Source organism: Cnephaeus nilssonii (genome assembly GCF_951640355.1).
Source record: "Cnephaeus nilssonii genome assembly, chromosome: 8".
Classification (NCBI taxonomy): domain Eukaryota; kingdom Metazoa; phylum Chordata; class Mammalia; order Chiroptera; family Vespertilionidae; genus Cnephaeus; species Cnephaeus nilssonii.
The window spans coordinates 24600908-24615648 of record NC_137079.1 but is presented as its reverse complement, the minus strand read 5'-3'; the positions used below and the strand labels follow the sequence as shown (position 1 = coordinate 24615648).

Here is a 14741-nt window from a genome sequence, read left to right as displayed (position 1 = left end):
CTAAAGATATTCCTGGTAGATTAGGTTTTATGTGGAATCTCTGACAAGTATCAAATATTTGTAGTGCAGACCCCCAGAGTTTCAGCTCCTGGTGGGCCACTGGACCCTTGTAGACTTTAGCATGCATGTAGGAAACACTAAGTTACTATGTTACTGAAGTTGAATATTTTCATCATAATTTGTATTTATTCAGATCCACAGAATTATAATATCAAGTGGGCATATGAATCTACCTGATGACCAAAAGAGTCTATTTTAGAACAAGCTAAAAAAATCCAGATAGTGCAAGTAAATAACACAAACAGAGATTCTAGGTAAATCCCCATGGCAAATCCATCTATTGCACCAATATTTCTCAATCACTTCACACCAGCAGTTAAATGGGGATTCCCTAAAACTGGCTGCTAGAGAAAGAAAAAAGCTGTCTTGTTTTAAGAACATGTCCTCTCATAGATAGATAACTTCATATTATCTATCTCAGTATGTTAGTTGGAATAAAAACATTCTTAAATGTGTGACAGTTCACATTGATTTCTGCATAGTGGCCTTCATTTCCAAGATAATGTCATAACTTATGATGGAAGCTTTAAATACAGCATTAAATTAACTAAGTTTATAGTCACCAATAGAATAAAGGGTCACTTAGAAGCATGGTTGTCATCATTACTTTCTGGAAGTTAAACTTATAGCTTCATTTTAAACCAATTACTTAACCTTTATATCAGCCCACTCCTAACTTTGCAAGAAGCTAAAAAATGTAGCCATTCATGCAAGGGAATTATATACTGAACTGAATATCAGAGGTTCTATAAATTAAGAAAATATGAGAGAATGGGGAATAGAAATATCCAGAAAATCTGTTCAATGATTCAAGCTGAAAAGAAATTCTCCAATTTGATATAACTAGAGGCCCAGTGCATGATTGAATCATGCACGTGGAGGGTCCCCTACACGCTTTCGCTTTTCGTGGTGGAGCTGGGTGCCTGTCCCCTGGTGCTGGAGCAGACAGGCACCAGCTCCCCCACTTTTGATGGTCCCCGGCCGCTGAGGGGGGCTACCCTGCTGTTGAGAGGCGCAGGGGGCTGCTGCGGACACCTGGCTACCCTGCCGTTGAGAGGCGCAGCTGGGTGTCCGCGGCAGGCCCCCTCAGCGGCCGCGGTTCTGGCCGTTGAGAGGCACAGGGGGCGGGAGTCCCACCCCCTGCGCCTCTCAACAGCAGGTTAGCCTCCCTCAGTGGCAGCAGATCCATGCCTCTCAATGGCCAATAGGCCACCCCGAGTCCCGCCCCCCAGCCTCCCGCCGCACAATCGTGGGCATAGCGGAGTGATGGTAATTTACATGTTACTCTATTATTAGATAGGATTATTATTGATATTTTCTTTCTAATGAAAAATTAAATCACCAAAATATATATGCCCTATGGACCAGTTCACACATAGTAAACACACCTTGCCTTGCCTGGTTCTCAGTAATATTAAATCTTTATTTCTTTCTCTCTTTTTGGTTTCTGGTACTTAGATAAAATTCATCTGAATTGTTGGCAATGTAATAATAAATTAATTCATTATGGTTAATATAACTGAAGGGTATGTTCATCCAGGATGTGACAATAACAAAAAATATCAAAATTGGTAGTTTGTTCGAAACTCCCTAATTTGTAATCCTCACGGAAATATCATGTTCCTGTAATAATCTGAATGACTAGGATTTGAGTCTATGGCTTTAAAAACTAATAACTTCATATTATCTATATCTGTCATCAAATTACAGACCTCCATGATTATATTCTTTTTACTTGTTAATATTTTTAGGATAATTAAAATTATAGTGAAACTGCAACCAAAAATCTACTATACAACAGTTTTAACCATGCACTCATTCATTTTTTTTAAGTGAATTTTGAGCTCTTAGCTTTGTGCTAGTAAACAAAAAAATTGAAAATGCATTTTCCCACCCGGCCGGCATAACTGAGTGGTTGAGCATCAGCTCATGAACCAGGTCATGGTTTGATTCCTGGTGAGGGAACAAGCCTGGGTTAATGGCTGGATCCCCAGTATGGGGCGTTCAGGAGGCAGCCTATTGATTATGTTTCTCGCTCATAGAGGTTTCTACCTCTCTATCCTCTGCCTTCCTCTATCTAAAATCAATATAAATGTATTTTTTTTAAAAAAATGCTTTTTTTTCTAGAGCTAAAAAACTAGTAGGACAAGGTAATCAATCAATAAATAATTAATATTCCTATTTTTTATAAATATGTTGAAGAAAAATCAATGTCACTAAGGGAACAAAGAGTAGTAAGGGGGTGGTATGCTAGATGTGTGCTTAGAAAAGGTATCTCTGTAAATACTGAATAAGGAATTGGGTATGGGACTCTGGAGTTTAGGTGGTTAGTTGGAGTTAGGAAAACAAATATCTGAGTTGTTAGGTTCTGGTGTAATTTAAAACCTAGAACTGAAAAGATTGTCTATGAGTAAATATGAAGAAGTGGAGAAGCCCAATATCTTTTGTCAATAAAAGAGTATTACAATATTTAGAAGTCATGAAAAGAAAAGGAAGCAAAAATGAAACAGAGATGGATCACTCTGTTAGATAGGAGCTGCAAGAGAAAATGATGTCACAAATAACCAATATAAGATCCAACAACATTTTATTGATTAGTTATTTATTCCTACTAAAAATATTTACTGTATATTTTTGCATAGTTGACACTAACAAAATTGAGTATTTTTTCTGTGGTGGAATGTTAAATAGTTTATTCCCAGGGTAGGCAGTTGATTGATAAAATGCTTGTATAAAAATTTGAAGTTTAATGTATTTTTAGTCATTCCAGTGGTGTGAAGATCTTTAGTAACTGCAGCATGGAAGATTTTGCACATTTTATTTCAAAGCCAAAATCCCAGTGTCTTCGAAATCATCCACGTTTAGATCCATCATATAAAGCTGCAGTTTGTGGTAATAAACAAGTGGAAGAAGGAGAAATATGTGACTGTGGGACTGCAGATGTAGGTATTAATTTGAAAGCATACATACCAGAATTGCATACCAATATTTAATTTTATAGTGATACTGTTACTTCTCATAATTTATCACACGCACTTTTCTGCAAAAACTTTAAGAAAGCATATAGGGATTTTAATATACTAATGAAGGCACTTATATATTCATGTATAGATTTAGTGGTTTGTATAGTATCTGTATAAGTGATTTTCAACGTCATTAATCCTATAGCTGAGTTGACCCAAGTTTAAACTGTCCCTCTTGTGTATTTTTCTTATATTTTTTTCTGAACCTAAAATCCTCTGCCATTCAGAGAGATATAAAAGTTTGAGAGAGAAAACATAGGAGGTGCATTTCTGGCTTTGAGTATTTTAACCCAGGTCAATATTCAACTCAAAAAGATTTGGACCATACATAATCCATAAAAGCTGGTTTTCATACTCACAGAAATCTTACAAAAAGCTGCTGTATCAGAGGGAGGTGGTAAGAGAATAGAAAAAGGGAATACGACGAGGGAAAGAGAAATTGTGAGACTCACTGTGAGTGAGTGGTATAGGCATGAGAGACTCAAGAAAATCTGAAATGAATTCAATGCTCCATACTGTAATAGCTAAGATCATTCACATGTATTCACCTCAGTATGAAAAAGTGTGTTTTTAGGTAACTGGTTTAGGATATGTTTTTAAGAAATTATTCATAGCAGCCACCTGTTTTTCCTTGTTTGGATCTAAATGGAAACACCTTGACATTTTTAAATAAAAATTAACAGCAGTATCTTTTGGCTTTCTTAAATATCATATAATTATGTCCCAAATTCCTGCTATATAGCTTAATCCCATTACTACGTACATGGGATTTATAACCAGAATCCCATGTACATAGTAATAGCAATGATACAGATTAGGCAGAATAGTTCTGGAAAACACTGCAAATTAATGTGCCCTACTAAGTATCATACTATGAGTCATGTTAAGATCACTGAAATTTATGATTTATTTTTGTGTAACTTACTGAAATATTTGGCCCAATCAATCATTTTATCATTTTTAAAAATCCTTGAGAATTTTTAAAAATGTGTGTGTGTGTGTGTGTGTGTGTGAATGTATAATCTCTCCAGCTTCCTACTTTTTTATATACTGCTTTTATTAAACCTAATAATAAATAAATAAATAAATAAAAACACAGAATCATGGTAATAAATTCCCTAAAGAACATATAAGCATAGTCCATGGACACAGACAACAAGCCCATGGTTAGGGCCAGAGGGAGGGGAGGAAGGATTTGGGTGGAGGAGGTGGAAGAGGTAAATGGGGGACAACTATAATAATTTCAACAACAACAAAAATAATAAAGGTCACAATAAGTTTGAAGGATTAAAAAAAAACAGAATCACTGGGCATAGATGAATTATAGCATAAAATAGAAGGCATCATAAAATATGGATGAGTGATATAAAGTTGATAATTTGTCATGTTAAAAAACATCAATTTCTAGTTCTTCATATTTAGAGAATTCAAAGTAAAATAAATTATGAATAGCTCATAAAAGTTACTGACTTATTAAAATATAGTAGATTCATAAAGGATGAGTAAGAACTAATCATAAGGAAATTGTTAAGTTGTAACTTTCATGTCTTGCATTTAACTATTTATGTCTATAAGAGCCAGAGAGCTTCTGGAGGCTGGCTTTGGTAGCCTCCAGGATTTCAGAAAACCCTACTACCAAAATAGTCAAACCTACTCTAGGGACAGAAAAAACACACAGTCTAGCACATTGTAGGTAACTAATTAATTTCTATTAACAAGCATCCTATCTAATAAAAGAGTAATATGCAAATTGACCATACCTCTGCTACACCCACAAGCCACGTGCACCAGCCAATCAGGAGTGAGTATACAAATTAACTAAACCAAGATAGCTGTAGCCAGGGAGAGAGCAGGAGGCTTGGGTTTCCCTGGCAATGGAGGAAGCCAAACTTCCTGCACACCCTTGGCCGACCGTGGACTCCACTCAAGGCTACAAAGTTTCAATTATAGAAGATAAATAAATCCCAACAAAAATGGCAGCAGCCACAGAGCTGGAAAGAGAAGGAGGCCTGAGTTGCCCCCAGCAACGGAGGAAGCCAAGCTTCCGCAGCCCTGGCCTGCCTTGGCCTCCGCTCAAGGCTACAAAGTTTCAATTATAGAAGATAAATAAATCCCAAATACCAGGGCCTCCTCTTGGGTCGCTGGGGGCGTGGCCAGCCTGCAAACCACCACAGGCCCCTCAGCCAGGCTGTCCCATGCCCCAAGGGAACCCCCACCCTGATCCAGGACACCCTTCAGAGCAAACTAGCTGGCCCCCACCGTGCACCAATCCTCTATCCTATCTAATAAAAGAGTAATATGCAAATTGACCATCACTCCAACATACAAGATGGCTGCCCCCATGTGGTCAAAGATGGCTGACCCCATGTGGACACAAGATGGCCAGCAGTGGAGGGCAGTTGGGAGGGAGGGACCGGGTCTGCAAGGGAGAGCAGTTGGGGACGATCAAGCCTGCAGGGGAGAGCAGTTGGTGGGGACCAGGCCTGCAGGGGAGGACAGTTAGGGGTGACCAGGCCTGCAGGGGAGGGCAGTTAGGGGCAAACAGGCTGGCAGGGGAGCAGTTAGGCATCAATCAGGATGGCAGGGGAGTGGTTAGGGGGTGATCAGGCTGGCAGGCAGAAGCAGTTAGGGGCAATCAGGAAGGCAGGCAGGCGAGCAGTTGGGAGCCAGCAGTCCTGGATTGTGAAAGGGATGTCCCAGATTGGAGAGGGTGCAGGCTGGGCTGAGGGACACATACCCCCATGCACCAATTTCATGCACCAGGCCTCTAGTGAGTAAATAAGTGGATTTATTTTTTGTTTGTTTGTTTGCCAACATGTATGTTAAGCATTTGTCTATAATATATATAATATATGCTAGTATTATATGATGTTTACATCATTAAAATACGCATCCAATGTAAATGAAAGTTGGAAGATATTTAAGAGCATTTGTTTTGCCTTTCAGGAGTGTGATCAAATCCAAGACAATTGCTGTGACGGTACCACATGTGCACTAAAAGCCGGTTTCGAATGTTTAATAGGATCATGCTGTACCAATTGTAAAGTAAGAGTTTTCTTAAAATTTTGGTATTACCTATATAAGTAAAGTTATCATTCTTTATAATATCTATATGTTTACATTCTGCTCTATTCACTACAATTTACCTCACACCATCAGTTTTCACCAAAAGGAACTTCATGTAGGAATGCCTTACATGAATGTGATCTCGCTGAATATTGCAATGGAACATCTGCGCAATGTCAAGAGGACTTGCATGTTCAGGATGGTCATCCATGTGAACAGGATAAATGGCTCTGCCTAAACGGATTATGTAAGAGTCTGGCATCACAATGTGCAGAATCATTTGGTGAAGGTATTTGTCTTATTTTTATTTCCTGTATATGAATTTTTCTGGAAACTGAAAAGAAATAGGTGTTGATATATAATGGTGATTTTTTGATGTAATTTTTTATTAAATTTATTAGGATGACATTGGTTAATATGATTATACAGGTTTCAGGTGTGGATTTCTATGTTATAGAATTTATATATTGCACGGTATGCCCAGCACCCAAAAAGTCAAATCTTCTTCTGTCACTATATATTAGGACCCCTTTTACTCTGGTAACTACCACACTGGTATTTATGTCTATAAGTTTCAGTTTTATATCACTCATATGAGTGAAATCATATGGTTCTTAGCTTTTTCTGACTGACTTATTGCACTTAGCATAACATTCTCAAGGTACATCCATGATGTCACAAATGACAGTAATATTTTGTCTCTTCTTATGGCTGAGTAATAATAGTATATGTGTGCCACATTTTCTTTATCCAATCCTCTATCGCAGGACACCTAGAATGTCTCCATGTCTTGGCGACTGTGAATAATGCCACAATGAACATAGGGATGCATATAGCTTAGTGAATTAATGTTTTTATTTTTTTGGTAGGTACCCAGAAGAGGGATTGTTGAGTCATATGGTAACTCTATTTTCAGTGTTTTCAGAAACCACCATACTGTTTTCTATAATGGTTGTACCAGTTTACATTCACACCAGCAGTGAATAAGGGTTCCTTTTTTCTCCACAATCTCTCCAACACTTTATCTGTCTTATTGATAATAGCCATTCTAACAGATGTGAGGTGATACCTTATTGTAGTTTTGATTTGCATTTCCCTATTAGCTAGTGAAGTTGAACATCTTTTCACATATCTGATGGCCATTGTATATTTTCTTGGGAGAGGTGTTTGTTCAGGTCCTCTGAGGATGGCTATAATTTAAAATGACAGGCAATGGCAAGTGTTAGTAAGAATGTGGCAAAATCAGAACTTTTATGCATTGCTGGTGGGAATATAAAAATGGTGTAGCAGCATTAGAAAATAGTTTGGCATTTCCTTAAAATGTTAAGCAGAGCTATTTCATTTCTGGTACATACCTAAGAGCATTGAACATACATGTTCCCATAAAACCTTGTATACAAATATTCATTGCACCATTATTCATAATAATCAAAATGTAGAAATAACTCAAATGTTCATCAACTGATGAATGAGTAAAGCAAATATGGAATATTACTATGCAATAAAATATTAATTTAACAAAGTGCTGATATTTGTTAAAAATAGATAAATTTTAAAATATATGGCAAGCTAATGAAGCCAGTCACAAAGGACCACAAATTCTGATTTCATTTATATTAATATGCATAATAGGCAAATGTATAAAGACAGAAAGTAGATTAATAGTTGCCTAAGACTAGAAGAGTCTGAGGGGAAGAAATGTGTTTGTATGTTTGACGCATATACAATTTAACATTAATAACATATTTTTAAATTTTTATTTTATTTTTAATGAAATTTATTAGGGTACAATTGGTTAATAAGGATTTAAGTATACATTTTCATGATACATGATTTGTATATTGCATTGTGTGCTCACCAACCAAAGTCAAATCATTATAACTACATTTATTGTCACAACTTTAAAAATACATCTTTTAAGTAGACTTTTAATTAAATTTATTAGAGTGACATTGACTCACAAAACTATACAGGTTTCAAGAGTACAACTCAATACACTGCATTCTGCACCCACTGTCCAAAGCAAATTCTCTTTCCATCTCTATCCTCCTTCTGCCCACCTCTACCTACCCCTTTCCCTCTGGCCATCACCAGATAGTATTTTTTATTTATTTATCTTTATTTTTGAAAGTATTGCAAATGTCCCACATTTTTCCCCATTGACTCCATCCATTCTGCACCTCTCCTCCTAGGCCTTCCCTATACTATATGTTTTTGTTATTTTTCTTAATCCCTTCATCTTCTTTCATCCAGTCCCTAACCCACCTTCCCTCTGACAGTTGTCAGTCTGTTCTTGGTATCCATAAATCTGTTTCTATTTTGTTAGTTTATTGTGCTCTTGGCCATCTATATGTCCTCTTTGGAGAAGTGTCTATTTAGATCATATGGTATTTTTTGTCATTTTCTGACTGGCTTTTTTTACTTAGCATAATAATCTCCAGGTCCATTCATGCTGTTGCAACAGGTAAGATTTCCTATTTTTAACTCTTTTACAGCTGAGTGGTATTCCATTGTGTAAACATACCACTTTTCATCCACTCATCTACAGAAGTGCACTTAGGCTATTTTCAGATCTTGGCTATTGTAAATACCACTACAATGAACACAGAGGTTCATGCAGTCTTTTGAATTAGAGTTTCGGATTTCTTAAGATACATTTCCAGAAGTGAGATCACTGGGTCAGAAAGCAGTTCCATTTTTAAATTTTTTGAAGAAACTCCATACTTTTTTCCACAATGGCTTCATCTGTTTACATTCCCATCAACAGTACACAAGGGTTCCCTTTTCTCCACATACTCCCCAACACTTTTTGTTTATTAATGTGTGAAAGATAGCCATTCTGACAGGCATGGGGTGATTTTAATTTGCGTGTCTCTGATGATTAGTGATCTTGAGTATTTTTTCATATGTCTCTTGGCCATTTATATGTCCTCTTTGGAGAAGTGTCTATTTAGGTCCTTTGCCCGTTTTTTAATTGAATTGTTTGTCTTCCTTTTGTTAAGTTGTATGAGTTCCTTATATACTTTGGATATTAACCCTTTGTCAGATGTATCATTGCCAAATATGTTTTCCCATACAGTTTTAATATTAATTTTTTTTCCTTTTGATATTATGAAAGTTAGAATTGTTTAATTTCCTTTTGGGATTTTTCATTGCTAATATATAGAAGTGAAATGCAACTGATATTTATGTGTTAATTTTGTATCCTAAAACTGAGCTGAAGTAATTAATTTTAACAGGTGTGTGTGTGTGTGTGTGTGTGTGTTTGTCTATGTGTAACTTTACATCTATGAACACATACTTTTACTTATTTTATTCCAACTTAGATGTATATTGTTTCTTTTAGTTGCCCATTGGTCTAACAATCAGGCCTTCTATTACTGTGATGAATAGAAGGATGAAAGCTGATATACTTTTCTTGTTCCTTATCATAGAGGAAAAGCATTCAGTCATTCACCATTGAGTATTATTTCAATTGTGTGGTGTGTTTTTTTTTTTATAAATGGCCTTTATTATATTAAGTATTCTCCTTCTACTTCCAGTTAGTTGAGTGTTTTTTATAATTAAAGGGTGCTGAATTTTGTGAAATGTTTTTTCTGCATTAATTAACATGATTATGTGGTGGGTTTTTTTACCTTTCATTCTTGTATTTTGGTATATGACTAATTGACAGATTTATTTTTGTATTTTGAACCATCCTTGCAATTCAGAAATAAATCCCACTTGGTATTTATAGTGTTCTTAATATTATGTCTAATTCAGTTTATAAGTATTTTGTTGTCTTTTTAAAATTCATATTCATGAGGGTTATTAGTCTGTAGATTTCTTGAGGATTTTTATGTTTACACTAGAAGCCTGGTGCACGAAATTCGTGCACGGCGGGGAGTTGTCCCTCAGCCCAGCCTGTACCCTCTCCAAACTGGGACTCCTGGAGGGATGTCCGACTGCCCATTTAGGCCCGATCCTGGTGGGATCAGGCCTAAACGGGCAGTCGGACATCCCTCTCACAATCCAGGACTGCTGGCTCCCAACTGCTTGCCTGTCTGCCTGATTGCCCCTAACTGCTTCTGCCTGCCAGCCTGATCACCCCCTAACCACTCCGCTGCCAGCCTGGTTGATGCTTAACTGCTCCCCTGCCAGTCTGTTTGCCCCCAACTTCCCTCCTCTGCCAGCCTGGTCACCCCTAACTGCCCTCTCCTGCAGGGTTGATCACGTCCAACTGCCCTTCTCTGCCGGCCTGGTCACCCCTAACTGCCCTCTCCTGCAGGGTTGATCACCTCCAACTGCCCTCCCTTGCAAGCTTGGTCCCTCTCAACTGCCCTCCCTTGCAGGCCGGGTGCCTCCCAACTGCCCTCCCCTGCTGGCCATCTTGTGGTGGCCATCTTGTGTCCACATGGGGGCAGGATCTTTGACCACATGGGGGCAGCTATATTGTGTGTTGCATTGATGATCAATCTGTATATTACTCTTTCATTAGATAAGATAGAGGCTTGGTGCACAGGTGGGGGCCAGCTGGTTTGCCCTGAAGGGTGTCCCGGATCAGGGTGGGGGTTCCCTTGGGACGTGGGGCAGCCTGAGCGAGGGGCCTGTGGTGGTTTGCAGGCCGGCCACGCCCCCTGACAACCCAAGCAGAGGCCCTGGTATCTGGAATTTATTTTCCTTCTACAATTGAAACTTTGTAGCCTGGAGTGGAGCCAAGCCTGCTGCTCCCTCCGTGGCGGCAGCCATTTCTGTGGCAGTTAATTCACCTTCTACAATTGAAACTTTGTAGCCTTAAGCGGGTGAGCTCGGCCAGGGTGTGCAGAAAGCTTTGCTTCCCCTGTTGCTGCTGGCAACCCTGGTCTGCTCTCTCAAGCTCCATTCTGCCGCCATTTGTTTGAATTTGTTTACCTTCTATAATTGAAACTTTGTAGCTTGAGTGGAGGCTTAGGCCTGCAACGGCTATGGAAAGCTTGGCTTGCTCTGTTACCTGGGAAACCTTGCTCTCTGTGGCTGTAGCCATCTTGGTTTGGGTTAATTTGCATACTCGCCCTGATTGGCTGGTGGGTGTGGCTTATGTAGCGGAGTGATGGTTAATTTGCATATTACCATTTTATTAGAGAGGATTCGTGAGGAATATTCTCAAATTTTTCTTTCTTGAAATATCTTTGGGTTGTTTTACTATCAAGTCTCACTGAATGATTCATTGAAGTATTTCCTATTCATATTTTTTGGAAGAGTCTTGATGCACTCTACTAGTTGTTTGAAAATTTTATGGAATTTACTAGTGAAGATATTTGCACTCAGACATTTTTTGTGGGAAATTTTCTGTTAATAATTAAAATTTATCAATGTGGTTGATCTTTTCAAATAAACTATTTGTTTTATTGATTTTCCCTATCATTTGTCTATTCTCTGTTTTACTATTTCTGCTATAATATTTATTATTTGTTTCCTTCTGTTTACTTTATGTTTAGATTTTTTTCATTATCTTAAGATGGAATGCTAGATTATTGATTTTAAATTATTTTTCTTTCCTAATTTAGTTATTTGTAGTTATAAATTTCTAAGCACTGTTTTCAATGGTTCTTATACATTTTTGTGTGCCAGGCTTTTATTTCCATTCATCTCAATGTATTTTCTAATTTCCCATAAGGTTTCATTTTTATTTCTTTTATTTAGGTGTGTTTAATTTCCATATTATTGCATTTTTCTTATGTACTATTATTATTGATTTTTAAATTCAATTTCATTCTATTCAGAGAACATAATATGTACAATTTTAAGTCTTTTTAGTTCATTTAAATTTTCTTTACCTCATGTATGGTCTATCTTGAAGAATATCCAAATGCATGGAGAAGAATAGGCATTCTGCTATTGTTGAATAGAGTGCTTTGTAGATATCTGTTATGTCTCATTTATTGGTAGTATTGTTCTAATTTTGTATTTTCTTGCTGATCTTATGTTTATTTGTTCTATTCATGATTGAAAAGTTGTCATAAATCAACTATGTGCTCTGAGTATGGTACTTTTACAAAAGTTCAAAATAGGTCAGGCCGTTTCATTAACTGAAAAGCTGCTGGCATTGGGCTACCATGGAGGAGATATAAGAATATTTCCAAACTAAAAGATCACAGTTCCATTTATCCTATAAACTGTTTTACCCAGGATTCCACCAGAGAAACAAAATCTGTAAAAAAATATAATTAATTTTTTTCTATATGTATATGTATAACTGCATTCTATCTACTTATCAAAATTAAGGAATTAGCTTATGTGATTCTGAGGGTAAAAATGTTTGTTTGTTTTATGAGAGATACTGGAGAGCTGAGACAAAGCACAGGGAAAGCTCAAAGATGATGTCCACTATCCTCCATCCCCTCAGAGAGCATCAGTAAATCTCTAGATGTATGCCAAACCCAATGCCTTTACCTCAGACCAAAGCTCCAGGAACAGCCAAGAGGTCTCTCTTTCACAGAGAGAGTGAACACGTGTTTCAGTCTGCTATCTGTCCAGTGCCCTGGGAGTGGTAGAGCCAAGAACTCTCTGATTGTCACCATCCCATACCACCCAGGAATGAAAGCTCCTGTGGCCACCAGAGCCAGATGATTTAAGGACATCCCTTGGGCTGCAGCCACAAAAACTGGAGCACCCAACCTAAAAAATCATGGCACTAGACCTGTATAAAAGCACCCCTCTGGAAAATACTGGTACTTTGGAGCTGGGCAGAGTGCACTCCGTCCTCTGAGGTTTCTAAAGGATTACAGCCTTTAGATGTTTCAGTATATATGCAGCATGGTTCTCTTAATTATTTTTAAAAGATTCTTTTACTTTATATTTTTACCTTTAATTTTTACCTTTGAGGAGCTCTGTTTTCAGTCTAAATGCTTCTCTTGAATAGATATTACTGTAATGTGTCTTTTTCTTCTAAAAGTGGTATATTTACTAAAGTTCCTATCCCCAGAGCACAGAAAGTGCAGAAGAATCTGCACTGGTTTATAAAAGTCATCTCTTTATATTTTAATTAATCTCCTGCTTTTTACATCTTTAGAATCAGGAACAAGCCGTGAAAGGGGACTAAACTATATGTTAATGCCCCTTGAGACTCTCGTTTTGTCACTATAGTTATGAAAGATCTCCAACTTTGTCATATTTTATGTCCACCAGCGATCGCCTGCTTCTCTTGCTTGGCTGACACTTTTGACTTCTCACCCATGCCAGGTTTGCAAATGACCTCTAGATAAAATCACCTGCTTATGTTCTGCTCGCTACCGCTGTTAGGAGTTTCAACAGAGATCTAATGTGTTTCCTAGGGCTTCTCTTTTGGTGTGTCATAATGGAGTGGTTAAATCTTTCTATCAAAGAGTTTTGACTTAATCCTAGAGAAGAACTGATGATGGAGGGTTATGTTGAGTAAACTGCCCTTTAAGTAGGTTGTATCTTAAGAGAATTAAACACATTCTGGGTATGGTTTGGATAGCAAATGTGAAAATGAATCAATTGTGACTTCAAAACTTTTTGTTCTGAAGAAATTATGATAAAAACCAAAGATATAAGTTCACTGGCTTGACTTGAAAAGATATTCATGCAAACACAAATTATTGACTAATAAGATATTCTTTAGATTTCTTACAGACATGTATTTCTAAACTTACTAAAAATTAAAAAAAATAAACTGAATGCAATGTTTATATCTAAGGTATTTGGATAGTAAGAACACTTTTAACTTCTAAATATTTCATTGAAGTGGTTTTGTGTGATCTTAAACCTAGCTTTTATTTTCCATTTATAGTATAACATTATTTTGTGCAATATATATTGTAAACTATTTTAAAATGCTAAATTCATTTGTTAATTATTTTAAAATTAATATAAGTTCAATGTGACTAACTATACTTTTCCTTTTCAGCTTTACCTGTGGCTCCTTCAGAGTGTTTTAAATACCTTAATTCTATGGCTGACAGATCTGGCAACTGTGGTGTTGATGCTTCAGGATACAAGAAGTGTGATCCTGAGTATGCTTTGCAAAATCTATCTAAGAAACTTTATTTTTTGCCTTAAATTTGAAAATACCACCACATAAGGTTATGTGTAATAAAAATTTCACCTGGCCATAAAGACTTCATTTAATCAAATTAGAATTATTTGAAATACAGAATGTCTGTGCTTCTGTTTCTCATATATCTAAATTACCCTTTATATTTTCCCATAGGCTGTTTAATTTACACATATATTAACTAATTATCCATTAGTTACATTTACTGGTTATTTTTATTTTTCATGCTGTCACTTTCATTTTACAAAGGATGACCATTCTTATAGTAATGAAATGAGAACAACACATGCATTTTTACTACCCAGGATGTAGTAAAGCACTGTGTTTAAGAACATGTGCTCAAGAACATGTGCTGTACAGCTAGACACCATGGCTTCAAATCCTAACCATACCACTTATCTACTTGTATGACGTTGGACATATGTTTCACATATATAAAATATAAATACTAATTTCACTAACATTATTGGTCTGGTGCCAGTGGGGAGTTTCAGTAGTCTATGAAAAGCACTTAAAATGGGACGGACATATGACATGCACACCATAAAGTACATCTT

At 36.9% G+C, this 14741-nt stretch overlaps 1 protein-coding gene across 1 annotated transcript in view; it reads left to right on the top strand.

Moving 5' to 3' along the window:
* The window catches only part of LOC307104495 (disintegrin and metalloproteinase domain-containing protein 2-like), a gene marked incomplete at both ends in the record, with an annotated part of 59698 nt that overhangs the window by 28786 nt on the left and 16171 nt on the right, over positions 1 to 14741 (top strand). The window contains 4 exons of the mRNA XM_079779381.1: positions 2822 to 3002; positions 6030 to 6128; positions 6243 to 6438; positions 14038 to 14143. Coding sequence (XP_079635507.1) covers positions 2822 to 3002; positions 6030 to 6128; positions 6243 to 6438; positions 14038 to 14143 — 582 coding nt within the window. The remainder of the gene's footprint in view (positions 1 to 2821; positions 3003 to 6029; positions 6129 to 6242; positions 6439 to 14037; positions 14144 to 14741) is intronic.